Raw genomic sequence first — 21158 nt, forward strand, 5'->3', positions numbered from 1 at the left:
TAATGTAATTTTTTCCTGTGCTATATTCAGCATCATTACCCCAGTCTTCAGTGTCACATGATCCTTCAGAAATCATTCTAAAATGCTGGTTTAATGCTAAAGAAACATTTCTTATTATTATCAATGATTAACAAAAAAAACCCTGAAAATAATCTTTTGTAACACTACAAATGTCTTTACTGTCACTTTTGATCAAAATAGTGCATCCTTGCTGACAAAAATAATGAATTAATAATAAATTAAGCAAAAATATTCAGAAATATAACTTAAAAATCTTCAATTTAACCTTAGCATTATGAGGATTGACCCGATTGTTATGAGAATAATCTGATTTATATTTAATATGCTGGTTAATATGCAGGACTGTGTCTTCTGGTGTGTTCTGCTTGATTTTGAAACTATTATGAGTGAGAGTTTTGCTCAAGGACAAGCTGAAGAAAAACCTGCAATGTCGTAGCATTCACATGCTACTACGTCACTACAGAGCATGGGCCAGTCCCTTTTCTGCTGACACAGTGAGTGTGGATGAGTGTACAGTATGGAGCTTGCTTACCGGGTGGTGGTATAAGGGGGGGTGTGGTGTTGATGGAGGGAGGAGGGAAAGGTGGAGGTGGGATGTTTGGAGGAAAGAAGGGCAACTGCTTTGGGGAGGATGGCTTTGTGTCCGAGGATTGCTCTGAAACGACCTGAAATACACACATATCACACAGATATATGAGATCAGTGCTCTTTATGTCCATCAAGCACGCAAAAACACACCTGGATGTTATTTTCATCAGCGCTGTGACGTCTTCGGCCTTCCACTCGACTGATGGTCCCTGCATGTCCTCCGATAACATTGATCGAACCGCTCGACTTCCTGTTCACACCCACACACATAAATCAAAGTCAGATCATTATGTTGAGTCCATATGTGTGAGTGAGGAGGATTAAATGGCTTGCAGTGTGCAGTGCACATTTTATGAACACAAAAGATCCTGGCACTTTTTTTTTGTTCTAGAACACTTAGCACGCAGAGAAACACATGCGACCTCAGTCAACGCTATTTTCCAGCTGATCTGGGAAATCGCCTCTCATGTGCACGACAATATTTTTAGCTCATGTACACACAGCAGTTACACACTTGGGTGAATGTGCGCCGTGGTAGTCATCACCATTCATAAATCTTCAAGTCCCCTGAAACGTGGCTACAAATATCTTCAGTAATGCACAAATGAACAAGGCAATAACCTATTTCAGTCACTAAAAATTCATCAAATACAACAGAGCACATTAATACTGCATTGAACATTATGCATGCAGCAAGAAAGTAAGCGTTCAAGCGTCCAAGTAAAGGGCAGCCTGTCTGCAAAAGTCTCTGTCATTGTTCATGTTCTGATGGTGAAGTTTAGGACAGTCTCAACTACAGAAAAAAAAACAAAAAGCCTGAAAATGACTCACTTCTGGTGTGTCACCTACTTTCAGCAGACACGACAGTGGATTTAAGTGCTACCCTCTCATGATTTTATAAAAAAAGGGACATTAAAAATTCAGTCTGCAGTCTGCTCTCATCACATGCTCTGTGTATTTTGAATCACTGTACGTCATGCAGTAAACATTTTGCAGAGATTTCTCTATTTAAAGTTAGTACCCCAGAGTGCAGTCTGGACGATGGGGCGGGGCGACACTTTTAGGTGGGGCGACACGTGTCGCTCCGCCCACACCCAATTTAATTGGTTTATAATACCGCAATCTTATTGGTGTAAACGATTCAGTTCTGAGCATGCGCATTCCTTTATGTACGATTTTGTGAATGATTTGGCCGTATCAAATAAATATTAAATGCTAACTTTAATCTTATCTTATTATCAGTTTACCATGGTAATTTTTGTTAATATCTATTGGCTAATACTTTATTATACTTAAGACACAGTATAGATTAAGTTATTGTTTAAAAACGAACGCTTGGTGACGTTACTTGTACTTCAGGGAGATGTTTTACATTAGATTAGTGCGTCATTCACTTGGCTTCTTCATATTTCTATCAGGATCGGTGGATCAGCACAAACTCGGGATTTTACGCAAATGATGATAATTGACTGAATGTAAGCAGCTGATTTTAAATTCTAATGCATGACCGTTTTTTGTTGTCATTTTTTTAACGAGATTGTCCAATGCTTGCATTATTTGGTACAAAGTGCAAATAAAATGTTTAATGGCAATCACGTTTCCTGGTTGATTTCATACAATACAAGGGGCTATTGGTTCTGTAAAGCCCTATGTTATATTTTTTAAAGATTCATGTTTTCTAATAAGTGTCAACCGGTTATGTACGACTTAAAAATCCAATTGTTTATTCATCCATCGCATTGCGTGTTCATGTTCATGTCTACTGGATAAAAATGGTTACAAATATTAACACTCACATATAGGCTAGCTGCATAACCATAAAAAAACACACTGCTATAAATCTGTGCAATTATAATAGGCTGTAATAAAATAAATAAAGTGATATGAACATGTAGGCCAATTGCTTAAATACGCTCTTGAGCACATAGCCTACATTATAATATTTGCTATAGATCAACATAACATCTGTTTTAGTAAAAACAAAAACAAAATTTTTTTTACATTTATTTTCACATTGCAGCGCTGCACGGGTTTTATTCCCATTGTACGCACATAACCCAATGGCCAGGGCTTGCTATTTGGTAGCCTGTCTTATTTGTCACCGTGGTTTTGCTTTAAAATAAAATAAAACACACTTTCGGATTTATCCTTTGTTTTACTAAAATGCTGGGAATTATCATAATTTGTGTAAAATCCCGAGTTTGTGTTTATTCACTGATCCTAATGGAAAAACGAAGAAGCATAAACGAATGATGTAAAATTAAGGAGCTCTGCATGACACGCGGAAAAATATTGTCTAAATCAGCCCACATAGAAATGATCTCTCCTTTGATCTGCCAGTAATTTCATGCAGTCATGCTCATTGCCCACCAAAAGTGGCACGGACTTATCTGCAGGGAAAATTAATATAGTAGCCTATAGCTAGGCTAAATCTCAAACAGTGTATTATTTATCAGAAACATATTTTGTGATATCGCCAAGCCATAAAACTGCTCAATATTAAAGCTTACAATATGACTGTATGTAAAGCTGCTTTGAAACGATGTGAATTGTGAATACATTTTGACAGTAACTTCATCTAACTTGATTCGTAAGTTCATCAAAAGATCGTTACTGAAATCACAATGGTTATCACTTAATATAGTACGGCCAAACAGCGTCATAGATAATTCATAAACTCGTACATAAAGGAATGCGCATGCTCGTGCCTCAAGCGTCTATGCCAATAAGATTGCTGTATTCTAAACCAATAAAATCGGGTGTGGGCGGAGCGACACGTGTCGCCCCACCTAAAAGTGTCGCCCCGCCCCATCGTCCAGACTGCACTCTGGGGCTACTCATTTAAAGTGACCGTTCACCCAAAAATGCAAGTTCTTTCATAATTTCTTCACACAAAAGAATATTTTTTTGTCAAATGCTGGTAACCAAACATTTAGACATTTCTCAAAATAACTGTTTTTTAATGTTCCACAGAAGAAAGAAAATCATACAGGTTTGGAATGACATGAGGGTGAGTAAATAATGACAGAATATAAATGTTTTGATGAACTATCCCTTTAAAGCTGCGAAAAGGAAGAAGCAACATATTTTTTGTGACGTACATCGTGATTGGATTATGAGATACGGGCGTTGCATTCAAAAATGGAGGCAGAGAAAAACAAGATTGCAGGGACAGGGTTTTAGCGGATTAAATGATTGGAGAAGTCCTGCATATGTCACCAGAGAGAAGACTTACTGGAAGATCCAGATATGACATTTTGATTAAACATTTTTTAAACATGCTTTTAGAAAATAGATTTAAATATTCTTCCTAATTTCTTTGTGGAACTTCCACTTTTCCAATCTTCATTTATTCTGTTTTTTCCTTATTTACTTTTGCACCCGAACCTCGACAATATTTATCAAACATTCCCATAGCTTTTTCAACACTATTGGAATCTTTTAAAAACAAAGTGGTATCATCCGCATACTGGAATTGCCTTCTTTTAAAATGCCTTTTATTTCTTTTTCTCCTATTATCGCTAAACCCAACGGTTCAGCAACTAATGTGTATAGTAAAGCCGACCAAGGGGCATCCTTGCCTTATGGATCTAGAGATTTCTACGTAATCTGTTAAAAAACTATTTATTTTAAGACTAAAATAATTTTAAAACTAAAAATATCTGTGTAAAAACATTTCATCCACTTTATGAAATTATTCCCAAAACCAAATCGCTTAATCAAATCAAATAAATATTTATGTTCCACCCTATCGAATGCCTTTTCTAGATCTATACTGAATAAAAAACCATAGAAATTCATATCTCATTCATAAAGTAAGCAGTCAAGCTATACCTGAATATGCACATGAACTCAAATTACCTTTTTTTTTTGTGCAAAAATACTGCATTATAATGTAGCTGAACAAGATCGAATAACAATCTTTGTTAAGGCCCGTTCGATTCCGAAAATGCCACCTCATGCTCTGTGTTTAAACGGGCGTACTGTGACTGACTCCTGCATCCTGTCTGTGCGTGTATGTGTAATAATGAAAGCCGGACTGTTGCTTTACCCTTGAATGCTCCAGTTCATACACGTCCCCCTGAGCAAGGCATAACCTTCAACTGATCGAAGAGAAGTTCAAGGAACGGCTGATTAAAAATCACCCCCGTTAACTCCTGCCCAGGACCAAAGGCAGTCTGGACCACCAGGACTGAACCATGGTGTGTGTGTATTTGTGTTGTGTCTCATAGAGAAGTAATAGTGAAATATTAGGAGGTTTCAACAGTCGGGATGTTTTCTTCAGGGGAGAACAGAAAACAAGAGCTGATAGAAATCAAGAGCTAAAAGAAGAAAAAAAAAGAAAGAATTAAAACTGGCGTAAACAGGGATGATAACGTGCGTATGGAGCGTTTAAGACAACAGCAGAAAGCCATTATCACGAAATGCTGCTGTTACAGGAAATAAGAGTCCTATACTGTCCAAACAATTCAACTGCACATGATGTTTCAAGAACAAAAATACAGAAAACGCAGGCAGAAATTACATTAACTATAGTAATGCTACTCCCTCTTCATTAGAGATTCTTGATACAATTTGTTTTACACTGTATGCAAAGGCTGACTGGCCTTCTCTTACGTGTTGTAAGCTGTTCCATAGGTGCACCTCTCTACTTCAGGGAAAATACTTCAAAATACCTGTAAATGGTTTTAGGACTCAAGCCAAAGACATTTTAAACCAAAATGGTGGCTATTGTCAGTGTTTTAAAGGGACAGTTCACCAGAAAAATTAACAATCTGTTATCATTGACCCACATCTTGTTCCAAGAAAGAAAGGGTCTGAAATGTGTGTATGGGTTGGTCTGATTGGTTAATACTGATACATTTGATTTAGGGTTCATGTACACACCTGGATGAGTATTCAGGCAGATCACTAGAACTCTGATGCACCTGGAAAGAGAGAGAGAGAGAGAGAGAGAGAGAGAGAGAGAGAGAGAGAGAGAGAGAGAGAGAGAGAGAGAGAGAGAGAGAGAGAGAGAGAGAGAGAGAGAGAGAGAGAGAGAGAGAGAGAGAGAGAGAGAGAGAGAGAGAGAGAGAGAGAGAGAGAGAGAGAGAGAGAGAGAGCACATTCATATGAATACACACATATTCTGTGTAGACAAGTGATCTAAAACGTCTTGGGCCATCTAAAGTGGGAGCATTTTAAATCACCATATGTGCTTCCAAAGTAAAATGTGTTCTAAAAGGTATAAATCCAGTAAGTTGCCTCCTAAGATACCTTGTTTTATCCAAATTCTAAGGTAGCTACACATGTGAAGGCAGTCCCAGAATACACTGCAACAAGCTCAATGGAAAAAATTAAAAAATTAAATCTGGCAGACAAGGCAATAGAGTGGTGCAGGTATGACATTACTTTGTAGGCCAAAACGCGGAAACAAGTTAGCATTTTAGCACGTCCGGTTCCATAGTCCAGAAGTCAATGGGTTTTTTGAATGGGGTTTTGGTCAAATGGCTGAAATAAAGTCTGTGGTGACCACAAGCTCAAGACACTTTCATATTTTATTCTACGACATAAAATACATCAGCCTTACCCCACTTGTGGGTTTTTTTCTTTAGCTGTTGCTTGCTAGCTGTTGCTTAAAAAAGGCGGTTGCTAAATGGGACTACAGAGGCTGTCGGGGACATTAAACGTCATCACCCCGAACAGGTACTCAGTTCGCTTTTACAGCCTCATTATGCTCATAATTGTGCTCTTATAAACTATTATAACTCAGACTTGGAAAATGTTTTTAGATAAAAACTGAAAGAGTTGTTCATCTGTGAAAATGATCTTGATGGACAAAACTTTTGTTGTTCACAGAGCTTGTTTTTGTGATAATCCAAAAGCCTACGGAAAAATCCTATTGGGTTTTTGTCGAGGGAACCAGTGTGATGCTAACTGCCGGTTGGCCTCCAAAGTGACGTCATACCTTCACCACTCTATATGTTGCATTTTTAAGGTATACAGTTCCTGCATTCCCAGGGAATCGAACCCATGAACTTAGCATTTCTAGAGCCATGCTGATATTCTACTGTTTAAGCTACATGAATATAAAATTATATAAAATTATGATTAAAAAATACATTTCATTATGTGTCGCCCAATATTTGTGTCTGCTATGTATTTGTATGCTTACGAGAGCTTATTATTGTGCTGTTAGCTTAGCAACATGCTATCACTAAACTATTGGAATTAACTGAAAGTCGAGTATACTGCATAAAGGACTGTTAGTGCATTCAAGTCACCTTGGAAAGATTGTATTTACGAGTTGAGTGCACATAAACATATTTTGTAGAAGTAGCATATTTTTTGTAAAATAGGTACATCGGCACCTTGCTCCAACTAAAGTGATCTGAACGCACTTGACACCAAAATAACGACTTCCCAACTCAATGTAGAGCGCCCCGAATCAGTCATTTATGAGCTTTTATGACAGTTAGGATGCTCCCTTAGAAGGTCGCTGTCTATGTAGGCAGCGACCTATTTTAGCAAGGTATTTCACTAGGCTTTGGAACAGAGCTAGCAAGTCTGAAACAGCAGTAAATGCCCGGTCACAACTCATAATCAACATTCTAGTATAAAACATCATGAGAGAAGTGAGGGCATATTTTAGATATGCTAAATGTACCATGATTTTGCTGGATGATGACAGGCTCAGGATCTCTAGGCTCATGCGTAATCGTCTTTGTTTGTCACAGTATGCCTTCCAGGTGTCCTCATTAAAACCATAGTTAAAGTAGTCAGACAGATCCGCACCTGCGTTTATACACAACATGCACTGTGAGAGTTTGTACTAGAGAAAACGTACATTTGAATCTGAGGTACACCACACACTTTACAAGTCTTAACGCAATCAACTGCACCTGGTTTCCTCCATGGCTTCTCCTCAAAGGACTCCACATCCACCTGCAGGACACTGCCTTCAGCATCCAGATCCAGCCCTCTAGACTTGGAGCCTGACTCACAGTAGATAAGACTTTAGAGGCTGGATTCCCACATAGAGATCAAACCAAACCCAGAGAAATTTCCTAAAGGGATCCTTATAATAATATAAGAAGTGTAATTTTTATTATCATTTGATCAAATAAATGGTCAATGAAAGGATGCCAACCTCAGGTCGTCAAATTAAAACACAATTAGATGAGCTCTGAGCTGTATTGTTTCCTATTCATTGATAAAAAAAATATTTTCTATAAATTAAAGAAAAATCATTTTAGATAAATTTTTTTCCCTTTACAAAAACTCGGGGTGGAATACACTCAACACTGCAATATTTGTAAAAACAGAGAAATTTCTTTTTTTTTTGTACTTGTTTGCAATAGGTCCAAATTATCTAATGGGGAAAATAATGCAGTAATGGGTTTGCACAAATTTTTGGGGGGCACATTATGTGTTTGGTAATTAAAATGTTCTAATATTTTAAAATAGTATATGAGTTAAATATCAAATCAACAGATTAATTACCTGCACTTTATTACCTGATACAGAGGACTTTATGTTCAGATTGATGGAACTGGAACCAAATGACCTACAGAGTAAACCACAAAGAGAAAATTAAGTATCATTATAGCAATTTATTAGACCCAAAATGCCATAAGACATCATACGTATCTCTGTATGACATGAGAAGGCTTGACAATGTCAAAACCTCTGACTGAATTACTCACGAGCCCTGAGATCCGCCTGTTTTTATGTCACCGATGGTCACACAGACATCATCATCATCACTGTCTGATTCACTCTGCTTTGAGGGGGAAAAACAAAACGGATGTGTTTGTAAAGTTAAATTAATGCCCTACATTATCATGACAAAAATTCAATAAATAAAAAGTTTAAAACTAAAACAAGAACCTGGTAGCTGAGTCTATTCACACCATCCACATCACCAATCAGAGCACTGCAGAAGTAAGACATATTTTATAACCAATTAGATTATACAATAATGCAAATGTATTGAATGATAAAAAAAAGAGAGAGATTTAGTTACATTTTCAAACTAGGGAAAAATATGGCTTAAATTTAAATAACTGACAGTGTGGGAAAGCAATTCATACACAAGTGGTTTGAAGCAAATTAAAACATTTTTAATTACATTTTTATTATATATATATACACACACACACACACACACGTGTATTAATCCCGTATTCTTAATTGAAGTGTCGGTCAGGGGTGCGTTTCCCGAAAGCATCGTTAGCCAACTATGGTCGCAAGTTCCGTCGTTACCAATAGAGTTCAATGGGATTTGCGACCAACTTGCGACCATAGTTGGCTAACGATGCTTTCGGGAAAACGCACCCCTGGTCAGGTGTGTGTTCTATGGGAGAAACTTCATTTTCCTTCAGATGCACAGACTTCCTTTCAGCGTCATCTGCCTGTCTGATTTAATCACATGCACTAATTGAAGCTACAGAAACAATAAAAATGCTTTTACACTAAGCAAAAATGGGCAATGAGCAGGATCAATTTACAAGCACATCTTTAGCTGCAGGCCTACATTAGTTTAAGTGAGGCCTATATCACTGCGGCCTCATCAGGCTTATTTAAGGCCAATGCAACGTGAGGGAAAATTCTCGCTTGGGTTTGAGTTTTGCCCCGAGTCTAATGAAGGTAAAGCAATCCAACCGATGAAAAACGCTGCGTCAACTCCAAGAAACAGCTAACACGTCTCTACACTATGCTGGGAAGCAGAGGAATAAAACAATGGTTAATATTCCTTCTCATTCCTACTCCAGTGAGCACATAAGAGGAGCTTATACTGTATTAGCTCTGTGCACATCCAATGCTGAATTTAACAAGCGTCCAAAGAGTTCCATCAGACACGCGTGGCTTGATCCAATTTCTGAGCATTTTTTTGCAAAGAGGCCTATCGGCACAGACGTGTCCCACACCCGTGGTCATTACTAAGCGGTGAAATGGGCATTAAATATACACGCTTCATTTGTACACAGCTACGTGCCCTAACAGGAAATAAATGTGTCAGCCTCTCTCGTTCTGAGTCGGCACACCATTAGGTCTTGTAAACTTTCAGTTCAGATGCAAAATCAGCCGGGGCTAAAGTGACCTGAAAGTTACTGACATTGCCAGCAGCAGAAAGTCCCACAACGGCAGAGAATTTAAATGTTAATATGTGTGTGTGTGTGTGTGTGTGCTTGTGTTGGGGACATGTATTAGTAAATGCTGATGAAGCACATTTGTATATGCAAATTTAATCAAATGTGAGGAAAAGCTACTTTAAAAAGAAAAGGCAAACAGACATTTTGGAGAAGATTCATAAATCAACTGCCTGATTAAAGCTATGCCAACAAAATACTGCAATAATTAATCCAAAAGTCTTTGCAGCAGTTTTTACTTTATATGTCTGTCTTTTTACACCAGAGTTCAAACTATTACGCTCAGGGGTTATTGTAAATAAGTATAACACTTTTAGAGATTTTAGAGCTTTTATGCAGAGTTGTGAACTGTGTAGTCTACAAAAGTCTGGATAAGCATCCATTCATACAAACTTCGATAAAAGGCCGGTGATGGTAACATATTAGAAACTACCAACCAAGTTCCACTTCATCAAATTGCCAGTTTCCCATTGGAAACTCATCAATAGCTCAAGACATTTGCTTTGGCACACTCACCTGAACACTTCCTTTTCTGTTGTCTCTTCTTCGTCAAAATTGTCATCTATTTATGATAAAGAGATTAGCACAAGACTTGTGTTTTCACATGAAAACAGCCAGATGTTGTACATAGATTAAAGTTGAAGAAGTTTGTAGTTAATTAATTCTATAAAGCCTCCTCTATTATATTTGATACACAAATTTCTATGGCCTCTAAATGATCAATGACTACGTTTTCAAGCTGTCGATATTCGGGTTATGGTCGGGTTAAGGTCACTATTCGGGTTTCTGAAACATTCGGAATAACCCGTTTACATGCGTGAGCAGAGAGAGTCACTCATGTATTATTTGTAATCAATTGGCAATATCCCGATGTAAACGGCGACGCTCGGTTATCCGTCTGGACGTACGGACAACCTTAAGACGCTATATGCGTCATTTCCGATTCTTCTTCCTGTATCCAAAGACAACAACAACAGCAGCAGCAACATACATGGTTTTCACCACACTAATAAAGAAATTGGTTTCCTCCTCGCTCCAAAAGTATGGTGCTGTGCTGCGTCTCGCCATGTTTACCTCTACTTTTTGTTTACTTCCGGTATACTGCACGCGGGTTTTTGTGGCGCATACAAGAAGTTCCTCTACTCAAAAGACCAAGATTCCTTGCGAATAGAACATGCACAGAACACAAATCAATGTTCCTTTTGATGGAGATATGCCGATACACGTTTACATGACCAAATATTCGGGTTAGAAAAGGGGTAACCCAGGGATCATATTCGGGTTTTTAAAAAGCGGAATATGAGCATATTCGGGATTTTGCCGGTGTTTACATGGCCGTGCGCGACCGGGTTATTGCTAATATTCCGGTTTTGAACGGGTTATTGGCTGCTTGTAAACGTAGTCACTGTAATCAATACTTTGCTGAAAAACCTGCTGTACACAATCTACCACATGTCTTCTGCCAACTGATTGATAGTTTGTATTTTTAGCAAGTAAAAGTAAAATTCTAAAAACAACCCCATACAGTTCATGGTACATGTGTGTTTTTGCTGTGAAATCTGATACTGATTTTTGTTTAAGAAAAGCTTTTATATCGTGAGTAACATTTTTGAAAGTGAGTATCAAATATAAGAGATCAGTCTGCGTTTCCTAAAAGCATCATAATAAGCCTAAGTTGATCGTAGAGACCATTGGTGCCAATTGTTCTACGATCAAGGGTTGCGATGATTTTGGGAAATGCAGCCCAGATCTCTCAATAATCAATGTATTGCACTGAATGATATGTCACATATACCTCCCACAACAAAAACTACAGAGCTTTGATCATAAAACTAAGCATTTTAATATCGTCTCTTACTAAATATTATTGATAGAGAGAGTGACAACTGACATTTATATGCATGTTATGCAAGTAGTAGCCTAGTCTGTAATAACTATCTCTTTACATTACAAGCCAATAATTTCATCTTTTGGCCATAATATACATCAGCAACTGTATGGAATTATTTTTGTGCCAATAAAAATGAACGTAACTTTTCAAGAAATCAATGAAAATATAAATTGAAACTGAATAAAATATCTTTGAAACTGAAAAAGAATGAATCGCAGGCAATTTTTTTTTACTTTGTTTTTAATACACTGCATGTTTTGCTAACTATTCCTCATATTTCTTTTACTGATCTAAACTTACAAATGCGCTTCAAGAGTTTTCATTTACGCTTCTTAAGTTTTCGTTTGCTTCTGAAGTTTTCGTTTACGCTTCTGAAGTTTTCGTTTACGCTCCTTGAGTTTTCGTTCGCTGTTCTGACACAATTCTCTCGTGGGGGCGGGGCTAGTAGCAGTGTGTTCTCATTGGTTATTGAGTTTTTGATTGACAGCTTTCTTGACCTGGAAGTGAAGACGTCAGTGTTGTGTTTACATGTGTGGATGTGAGCGTCTGTAAGCGCAGCTTTCTATTTCATTTAGGTGATATTAAGTTTATATCTGTATTTATTTACTGCTACACTATATTGTTGAGATGATTTCTTATAGAAGGAATAGTACAGACAAATGATATAATTTGTCATCGTCGATATCAGAATACTGGATAGCCTACTCGTGGTAAGTCAGATTAAAAAAAAAAAATTTTTATTAATTAATACTAAACTAATACTATTTATAATACAGTACTTGCTTTTTCAGGTGGAGAGGCATATTAGAGCTCAGTGAGAGCCCATAACATTATACAGCAGTGTCGTCTTGATTTAATTGGTAAGTTAACCCAATCATTACATGACTTGTTTATCTAACGTTACATAAGGTTACATTCATATTTCCCCCCTGCCACCCCAAACAACATTGGGCTAGAGTACTGTACAGTATCTGTACTGTAGCCTACAGTACAAAAAGTACTGTATCAGACAATGACCGATGCCATTGGACCAGAGCGCTGTCAATCACTGCCCGATTCAACTTTAGCAATGTAAAGCCAATTGCTGATTAATTTGCGATGCAGAGTTTTTAAAAGAGTAGAGACAGGACTTGACCACATTCCACGTCTCTATTCATAATATGTAAACACTCAATTATTTTGAAGTATTACCCTGGGCGCAATATTTATTCTGCAAAATGCAACAAAATGCTTTTTCTGTGTCCATATTTGAGCAATAATAATGCAAAAAAAAAAAAAAAAAACAGTTCGGAGAAAAATGTAAAATTTTTAATTTTAATTTTATTATAGTCTTTAATAATAAATATATGTCCAAATGCAAAACCTAATACATGCAAGTAATTATGACTGAAAACATCCAGCAACTAGGGAATACACAGCCATGGATAAATGTTTATAGGGCTATACAGCCATCTACTGGTTACACAACAGTATTACAGATGATAAATGGTGCATGACTCAGGGGGTAAATATTTAGTACTGTAAAATCCCTTAAAACATTTATATAATTTGTTTGAAATAATTATTTTAAGTCTGCAACTTGTTACTGCATGTGGATGTTCAAAGCAGTTTGTATTGTTAGATTATAATACATTTCCTTTCTCACTTTCCAGGGAGTTGAGCAACTTTTCCATAAACAAAATTCTGATGCTGACACAGAGGATGGAGTGATAATACCAGAGATCAACTGTCTCCATCAGACAATAATCTTACTTTGTTCAGACATATCAGCTTTGAATGACTGGGATCCTGATCTTCAGACACCTGATGTATTTTATTTTAATATTATAAAATAGCAAATATTTTAATTTCTTTGGAGCTCTAGATTAAAACAAACACAGTTTACAAGTACACAAGAGGTTGCAGTTTATTCTTATTAGTCTATGCTGATCATGGATTAGCATACCAACAGCATATGAATGGGATAGTTCACCCAAAAATAAAATTCTCACTTATTTTACTCACCCTCATGCTGTCCCAGATGCATTTTACTTTCTTTCTACAGATAAATACGAATTAAGATTTTAAGGAAAGTAATCCATCTCTGCGAGTCCTAAAGATGCTTTAAAAACCACACACAGTGACCGTGATGTCCATGCGACCTCAGTGGATGAATCAATGCCTTCTGAAGTGAAACAATAGGATAAGAAAAATACTAATAATGTAAACTGTTTTAACTATTAAAAATCACTTCTGACCAACTGTCATACATGGGTTACAATCCACTTGTCTTATATGGACTCACAGAGATAAAAATCTTTGTAATGATGCATTTTGTATGTATATTATGAGAATACTGTGCATTACATGTATAGTATGCAGTTAATGTTTTGTGGCTTCTGGTCTTTCCTGTCACAACATAATCGCATCCAAGACTTTCACTTTGATACTTGTGTATATGCTGTAGTGACAATAACGAATGTAAATTTATTATTTTATTTAAATTAATTTAACTGATTTTATAAGTCATAATTGAACCTGTTGATGATTGTTCAAATATATTTACAATTTTAAATGATAGAAGATAATATTAACTAAATGAAATAAATAAAATTATCAGCATGATTAAAAAAATGGCAACAAAAATATTCTTTGTGTGAAATATGTAATGAAATGCCCTTTGAGGTCTGTATCATCTGACAGCAAGCCACGATTGTAATTGTCATAGTTTAAATTCCTCTTATTTAAGTGATCATACATTTTGATGGTGTAAATGCATATGGTAACAATGAGAAATTTGATGGCCATGGTTGCCAACCTTGATTACCTGGTTGAAGTGAAACTTTCTTGACGGCTGAATATATCACACACGTATACTAGTAGGCTATTCTCTTTAAATTGTAATAGCACAACCTAATCAGAGCCTAACATGCAAAAGAAACATCAGGAATAAACAAATATTCTCCTAAAACATTGAACACAATATTTTAAGTAACTTTGATGTACAATTACACCTGAATAGACTGAAGAGATCTCTTGCGCTCCTAAAAGTTTCTGTTGACAAAGTAGTAGCAGCAGCAGGTAAATACAGATAAAATTCAAAAACAAGCATAACTTAATATCACTAAAATTAAATAGAAAGCTGCGCTTACAGACTCTCACATCCACACAAGTAAACACAACACTGACGTCTTCACTTCCAGGTCAAGAAGCTGTCAATCAAAAACTCAGTAGCTAATGAGAACACACTGCTCTAGCCCCGCCCCCTCGAGAGAATTGTGTCAGAACAGCGAACGAAAACTCAGGGAGCGTAAACGAAAACTTCAGAAGCGTAAATGAAAACTTAAGAAGCGTAAATGAAAACTCTTGAAGCGCATTTGTAAGTTTAGATCAGTAAAAGAAATATGAGGAATAGTTAGCAAAACATGCAGTGTATTAAAAACAAAGTAAAAAAAATTGCTTGCGATTCATTCTTTTTCAGTTTCAAAGATATTTTATTCAATTTCAATTTATATTTTCATTAGTTTCTTGAAAAGTTACGTTCATTATTATCGGCACAAAAATAATTCCATACAACTGCATGATACTAAAAAACAAAAACAAAACAAAAAACACACACAGTCAAAAGACTGAGGGACTTGAATCAAAAAAGTTATCAGATGGTGGAATCAATTTCATAATGTAAAATGCAGCCAGTTTAAGAATGGACAAATTTAAGACCATTTTAAAACCTGATATTCAGAACGTAATATCTCTACATTAGATTATATTGATTTATTCTTCACTCTGATTCCTCTAAATTGAACATGATATTTGTCATGACCTATGCCATATTTTACATGGGAAATTAATTAACAAATAAAACAAACAAATAAATAACCAAATAAGAGTTTAAAATGACCTGACCAACTGCTTTTAAATGTAGCAGCACTTACATCATGTTATGTTAGGTGAGTAAATGTATTTATGCCATTTCTCTGTAGGGTAGATTTGAAAGTAAATGTTACGAAAAGCGTGCAGCTGGATAAATAACGGTCTCTCTCTGTTGTAATAAACTTAGGGTCGGATGGATCCCTGATTAACAACGTATGCTTTTGGTTTGGTAGATGTTGGTCAGGTGCTTATTTTCATCTCATCACGAGGACGCTTGATTGGATTGCCTTCAGTCAGTTTTAAAGTTTGATCGTCCGTTTGTTTATTTCTCACCTCCATAAAGCCAGTCAGTCTCGTCATCAGTGCTCTCGTCAGCTGTTTTCTCTACCTCTCGTGTGGACATGATCACCTCCAGGTTTTTGCGCTTTGATTTGAGAGATCAGAGGCTCAGTTTAACTTCACGTAGTGTGATAATAGTTTCAGGGGTTACTGTCACAGCTGCCACAGTAGTGACACGCCGCGTGCTGGTGTAGCAGGTGCGCGTTACCAAAGAGACGCAGCTCACTCCACTGCACGCGCACGTGTGCAGGACCGCAGGAAGTTCAGCATCACAAATTAAAAGCGGAATGTTTGTTTGTTTGTTTATTTATTTATCTATTTATTTATTTATGTATGTATGGAAAAACGCGAGCTCACTTCACTATTTAAACCTTTTTTATAACTGACAAATCCTTTCCTTTATTCTTTATTCTTACCTTTTAATGTGTTACAATATTTTAAACAATGAACATATAATCAAAGGCAACCATGTAGAAAAGGCAGGCAATTTTCATGTATATAATATACCATCATATTTCACTTTTCAAAACTCCCAGCTGATTGCTACACCATGACGCATAACTACCGCGACGCCTCTGCGCCACGTCACCTTTGAGAGACTCACATGGGTTTGTTTTGAATGGTGCCTGTTTGACAGTTCTGCTGTTGTTTTCGTTCATTTCAATTTAAAACGCAAGCATTTGCGGAAATATGTTGCCCACGGATGGTGTCGTGTGTTTCCCCGGTCAGACGTGGGAAAAAGTGCTATCAAAAGTAAAAAAGGCTGTTGTTTTTATGGATGATCGGTGTTCGGAGAGTCTGCACTGGAACGGAGGAGCTGCGCTTCTGTTTGAGGCTGGAGCTCGAAACATCAAACAGTTCTCAAGCTTTGAAGCAGGTGGACAGAATGAACCCAAAGCTGTGTTTGTGGTCAGCACCGTGCTGAAAGGTAGAACCACAGACATTATCAAAGACATCATATCCCTCAGTCACTTCCAGTACTGTGTGGTGTTCACAACTGTTCCTCACTTCCTTCACCTGCTTGCGAATAATGTGACCGTTGATCTGGAGAGGAACCCGGTGTTTGAGCAGTTTGAAGAGAAACTGTGTGAGTGGATGGGTGATATGAACTATACTTCTGAGGTCATGTATGCTCCTGTGGTCTTCGCCCCTCTGACGCAGCACCTTCAACTTTTGCCTGCTTTCTCTGAAATCTTCCCTTTATTGGAAGTTGATCTTCAGTCCATCAACGAGAAGAGGCCGGAGAAAAAACGATTTGGGAGTCTGATGGATGTGGATATGCACTCTCTCCCACCTGAGCTGCAGATTCAGATTAAAGCTCTGGCTTCGGCCCTCAACACCCTGTTTGAGTTCATCAGTACCCGTGAGGAGAGCTTTTCGGTGGGTCCGATGAGCCGTCTGATCGCAGGGGAGCTAGCCAATCACCCACAGGCCAAAAACAGGAGGAAGGCGGCCCACAATAAAGCATCAGTGGTGTTTGTTGATAGAACCCTTGATCTTACAGGTGTGGTCTAATGTGTCTAAATACTCAATCATTGGTACTCAAGGCAAGGCACTACAGGGGAAAAAAACATAGATTTTTCATGGATTGGTCTTCTTTCAGACTAGTGAAAGAAAAATACACATTTAAGTGTTTATTTTATTAAAACGTATCTATTTGTATCTTTAGTATAAAAAAAAAATACCTTACAGAGCTATGTAGGCTATTTTCTCAAAATGTTTTTTTTTTTCATGCACTGAGCCAGAAATCTCCTTTAGTAACACTTGTCTACACCAAATTATCTATATTCTATAGGGGTTTACAGAGGGGTTCATTTGTATATAATCTGCTTGATTTGTAACATTTCATTGGTAAAATATGGTGACTTTTTCTTGCTGTTAAAAGTATTTATGGGGTGATAAATATAGATATCCAAATGGCCTGTGTAAAAACCTTAAACTCTAATATGCCAGCAAAATAAAACAAGAATTTTGAACCTGGCTTTTCCATGTAGATTTCTATTCTAAGCCTATTTGGATATTTAAACATAACATAACGAAACTTGTAAGACAAAACAATTATCTTAATGTACTCAGCTGGGGTAGTATAGTAAAACTTATTACCAGTGGTGTCTTGCCTTATGACTTGTTCTAATTCTATGTCCTTTCAAAACTTACTTACTTTTTCATGTTTCTCTTATTTCCCAATCTATAGGGGCTGTTGGCCATCATGGTGACAATCTGGTTGAGAAAATCCTGTCAGTGTTACCACAGTTGCCAGGTCATGTGACTGATGTTCAGGTGGACATGTTGGAGCTCACACACCTAAAGCAGACAACTGATACAAATGGCATTTTGGCACCAGGCTGCTTAGCACAGAACCAGTAAGTCTTTTTGTTGCTGTTGTTGTTTTTTAATAGAAAACACCCAAAAGCACTCTTGTAAAGACCATGCAAAGAACATGCAATGAGTGCATATTCACATTGTGGTGAAAAATTTTTTTATATATCTTGATTACTTTTTTAATTGTCTCACAAGCATTTTAATTTTTAATTAAGCGTTTTCAATTAAATTATTACATGTTCGTGATGGGCTGGTTATAATATTAACGGATTTAAGGTATTAAGATGCAGGTTCAGACCTATGGTTTGATCTAGGAGCCGATTGGAACGGAATAGCATTGTACTGAAGGGGATAGTTCACCCCAAAAATGAAAATGCTGTCATTATTTACTCACCCCCATTTCACTCAAAGCCTGTATAACATTCTTTCTTCTGTTGAACACAAAAGATGTTTTCAAAAGTGTTTTTGTTCCATAGAATGAAAGTCAGTAGGGTCTAATATTGTTTTTTTGACCCCGCTGACTTTAAAAATATCCACAGAAAAAAAAGAGTCATACAGGTTTTAAACATGAGGGTGAGTAAATAATATCAGAGTTGTCTTTTTGGGGTGAATTATCCATTTAAGAGGAAAATATGTAAAGTTACTCCAAGGTACCAAAATTTCAGATTTTTAATTTTATTTTTATAAATACTTACCGGTAAATATTTTATTTAACCATTTGCAATGTTATATATACGATGCACATTGCACATACATAATTTAAACATAGCTTAAAAAAGTAAAAGTAAACAGTATTAAAATGCAAAAATATTAAAATGCAGTAGTACTTGTTTTTTTGTCATTATTTCTGTTTGCTCAATTTTAAGGACATAATAGGCTGTGGCAGGGGCATATAAACATCAGACTTCTTGACCTGTCTGTCTGATAGTTTTGTCATCACTGGTGTAAAGGGAATGTCCCTACTGTAGCTTGGTTTAGACCAAAAACCTCAGTGCTGGTAAAGGATTCGAGAAATGTGGCTGTTCTCAAAGTCTGTCTGCTCACAGAAGGAAAAATCTGAGGAAACCATGAGACTTGGTTCCCCACATGTTGGCACGGGAACAATGCCCAGCCAAGTGTTTTTAATGGAGAACTACCATTTCTTTAGTCATCATAAATGTGTGTATTTGAATAACTAAACGGGTTTGCTTGAGTTTTTGCCGATGTCATTTCCCACGGGGCGGGATGTGGTAATGAATGACCCCAAATTTCTGCTGTTCTGTGTGATATTGTCGTGCTGCTCAATTGTTTTAACGCTCATTTGGTGAACTCGCTCACTTTCTGAATGTAAAATAATGTTTTTCCCAAAAGAACCCAGTCATGGTTTTTGATGGGATTTTTTTGCTTAATATATGCCCTTTTGTTCAACTCAGTCATGAGTGAAATCATCAACTGTCATAATTTTTGGTGTAATAACCACCATATAACCTTGCTGGCAGATGATTGTGTGGTGATAGTCATAATATTCTCTTGATACAAGACTTTTTTTGAAGCAAGTTGTGTCAATGTCAAAACTGAACCTACTTCATCTGGAAAGTCAAATGGCATCAGTATGGAAACCCAAACGCTGTTTACGACCCATTAGGTCTAAACCACTAGTTAGACGTGAGGTTTTGTTAAAGAGGAACTTGTTTCGTATGTCTGTTTTCTTTCCAGATCCCATCAGACAGGGATTCAGGGAGCACATGTCCATGGAAAGAATTCAACTCCAGAGCGATTGAGTTAATGGGACAGGAACTCCTCTATGAGCTAATGATGCCAATGAATAAACCAGTTTCACCTTCATTCCATGCAGCCAAAGCTGCCAGATTGATCTAGTCTCCATTGCGGGCTCCCATTGTGACTATTTGTCATCTCAACCAGTGTTGATGGAGAGCATTGAAGCTGCTGTTTTACCTACACACACAGATGAATACCATATTCCAAGACCACATCCCTTTACCGCCATTAGCTGGTTACAGTAGCACCGCAGTCCTGAGTACAAACACACTCTTGAGACCTCCATGTAAATATACAAGCGCTTACTGTTAGCCAGATGGTGTGGAGACTGAATGGGACAACTCTCCGTTTGAAGAGCTTTCTGTCACTGGATGTGTGTGTGTAAAAGTCTATTTACAGGCTATAGAATTGGTTTTCATTGTGTTGCCATATTTCACACATTTGTAGCATTTTATTTTTGCCCTGATGGCCACTTCTAATGATAACCTGTGTTTTTTTGTTTTTTTTTGCAACGGGAACAATCAGAATTTAGTGTCATGCAATCATTCTCATGCCCTTCGCTAAATCTTTTACAAAACATGAACTGGTCAACACAAAATGACTGAAGAGATTATTTTAATGAGATGCAGTATTTATTATAAGTCTATGCAAATGTTGGCCTTATGTGAAAATGCCTTTTGCTTGGCTGATCATGTCCTTGACTAGAGCAGCGTGAGCACAGGGAATTGCCTGACAGGCTTGGCACATTTCTCCTAAGGACTATAAAAAAACATGCTCTGATCCCAAATAAGCTTAATCGTGCTTCCAAATGCAGAGATTTTGTACCTGACAGTCTAGATTCACTCGTCACTGTATTTAAGCCACCGTATATATGGAGAGTATAATCCATGCAGGTTTTTAAAATGTTGAATGTGGAATAACGACAGTAGAGTATCCGCAGATACCACTTGATCTTTCTTTGGTTCATCAGAATTATATTATGTTCATGGACCAAACTTCACCAAACTTTCCTTTTGTCTGTTTTACATATGCTAGTTATTATATTATTATATTATATTATATTATATTATATTATATTATATTATATTATATTTTCTGTAATAATTTCTTTGTTATACTTTCAAGAAATAATTTTGGGAAAACGAGAAGGGCTAGACCAGGGAATTTTCCCTCTCAATATATGCCAGAAAGTTTTTATATATACACTCACCGGCCACTTTATTAGGTACACCTGTCCAACTGCTCGTTAACACTTA

The 21158-nt window shown here is 37.0% G+C and overlaps 2 protein-coding genes and 1 long non-coding RNA gene across 4 annotated transcripts in view; 2 read left to right on the top strand and 1 right to left on the bottom strand.

Annotated features, from left to right (window-relative positions):
* The window catches only part of fip1l1a (FIP1 like 1a (S. cerevisiae)), an 83658-nt gene extending 67725 nt beyond the window's left edge, over positions 1-15933 (bottom strand). For both annotated transcript variants that reach the window (XM_056259803.1, XM_056259802.1), the window contains exons 1-10: positions 15817-15933; positions 10257-10302; positions 8479-8524; positions 8295-8371; positions 8106-8155; positions 7491-7583; positions 7256-7383; positions 5497-5537; positions 760-859; positions 554-686 (exon numbers count right to left, since the gene is read on the bottom strand). In XM_056259803.1, coding sequence (XP_056115778.1) covers positions 554-686; positions 760-859; positions 5497-5537; positions 7256-7383; positions 7491-7583; positions 8106-8155; positions 8295-8371; positions 8479-8524; positions 10257-10302; positions 15817-15886 — 784 coding nt within the window. In that variant the 5' untranslated portion in view covers positions 15887-15933. The remainder of the gene's footprint in view (positions 1-553; positions 687-759; positions 860-5496; positions 5538-7255; positions 7384-7490; positions 7584-8105; positions 8156-8294; positions 8372-8478; positions 8525-10256; positions 10303-15816) is intronic.
* On the top strand, positions 12128-13823 carry LOC130091750 (uncharacterized). Its single transcript, XR_008807858.1, has 3 exons — positions 12128-12341; positions 12423-12491; positions 13284-13823. It is a non-coding gene; the product is annotated as an uncharacterized LOC130091750 (long non-coding RNA).
* Positions 15934-16399: 466 nt separating the features above from the next.
* Positions 16400-21158, top strand: part of scfd2 (sec1 family domain containing 2) — a 150135-nt gene continuing 145376 nt past the window's right edge. The window contains exons 1-2 of the mRNA XM_056259801.1: positions 16400-17326; positions 18017-18185. Of these exons, the coding sequence (XP_056115776.1) occupies positions 16513-17326; positions 18017-18185 (983 nt within the window). The 5' untranslated portion in view covers positions 16400-16512. The remainder of the gene's footprint in view (positions 17327-18016; positions 18186-21158) is intronic.

Source organism: Rhinichthys klamathensis, unplaced genomic scaffold, assembly GCF_029890125.1.
Source record: "Rhinichthys klamathensis goyatoka isolate OS25496 unplaced genomic scaffold, OSU_Roscu_1.1 h1tg000170l_1, whole genome shotgun sequence".
Classification (NCBI taxonomy): Eukaryota; Metazoa; Chordata; class Actinopteri; order Cypriniformes; family Leuciscidae; genus Rhinichthys; species Rhinichthys klamathensis.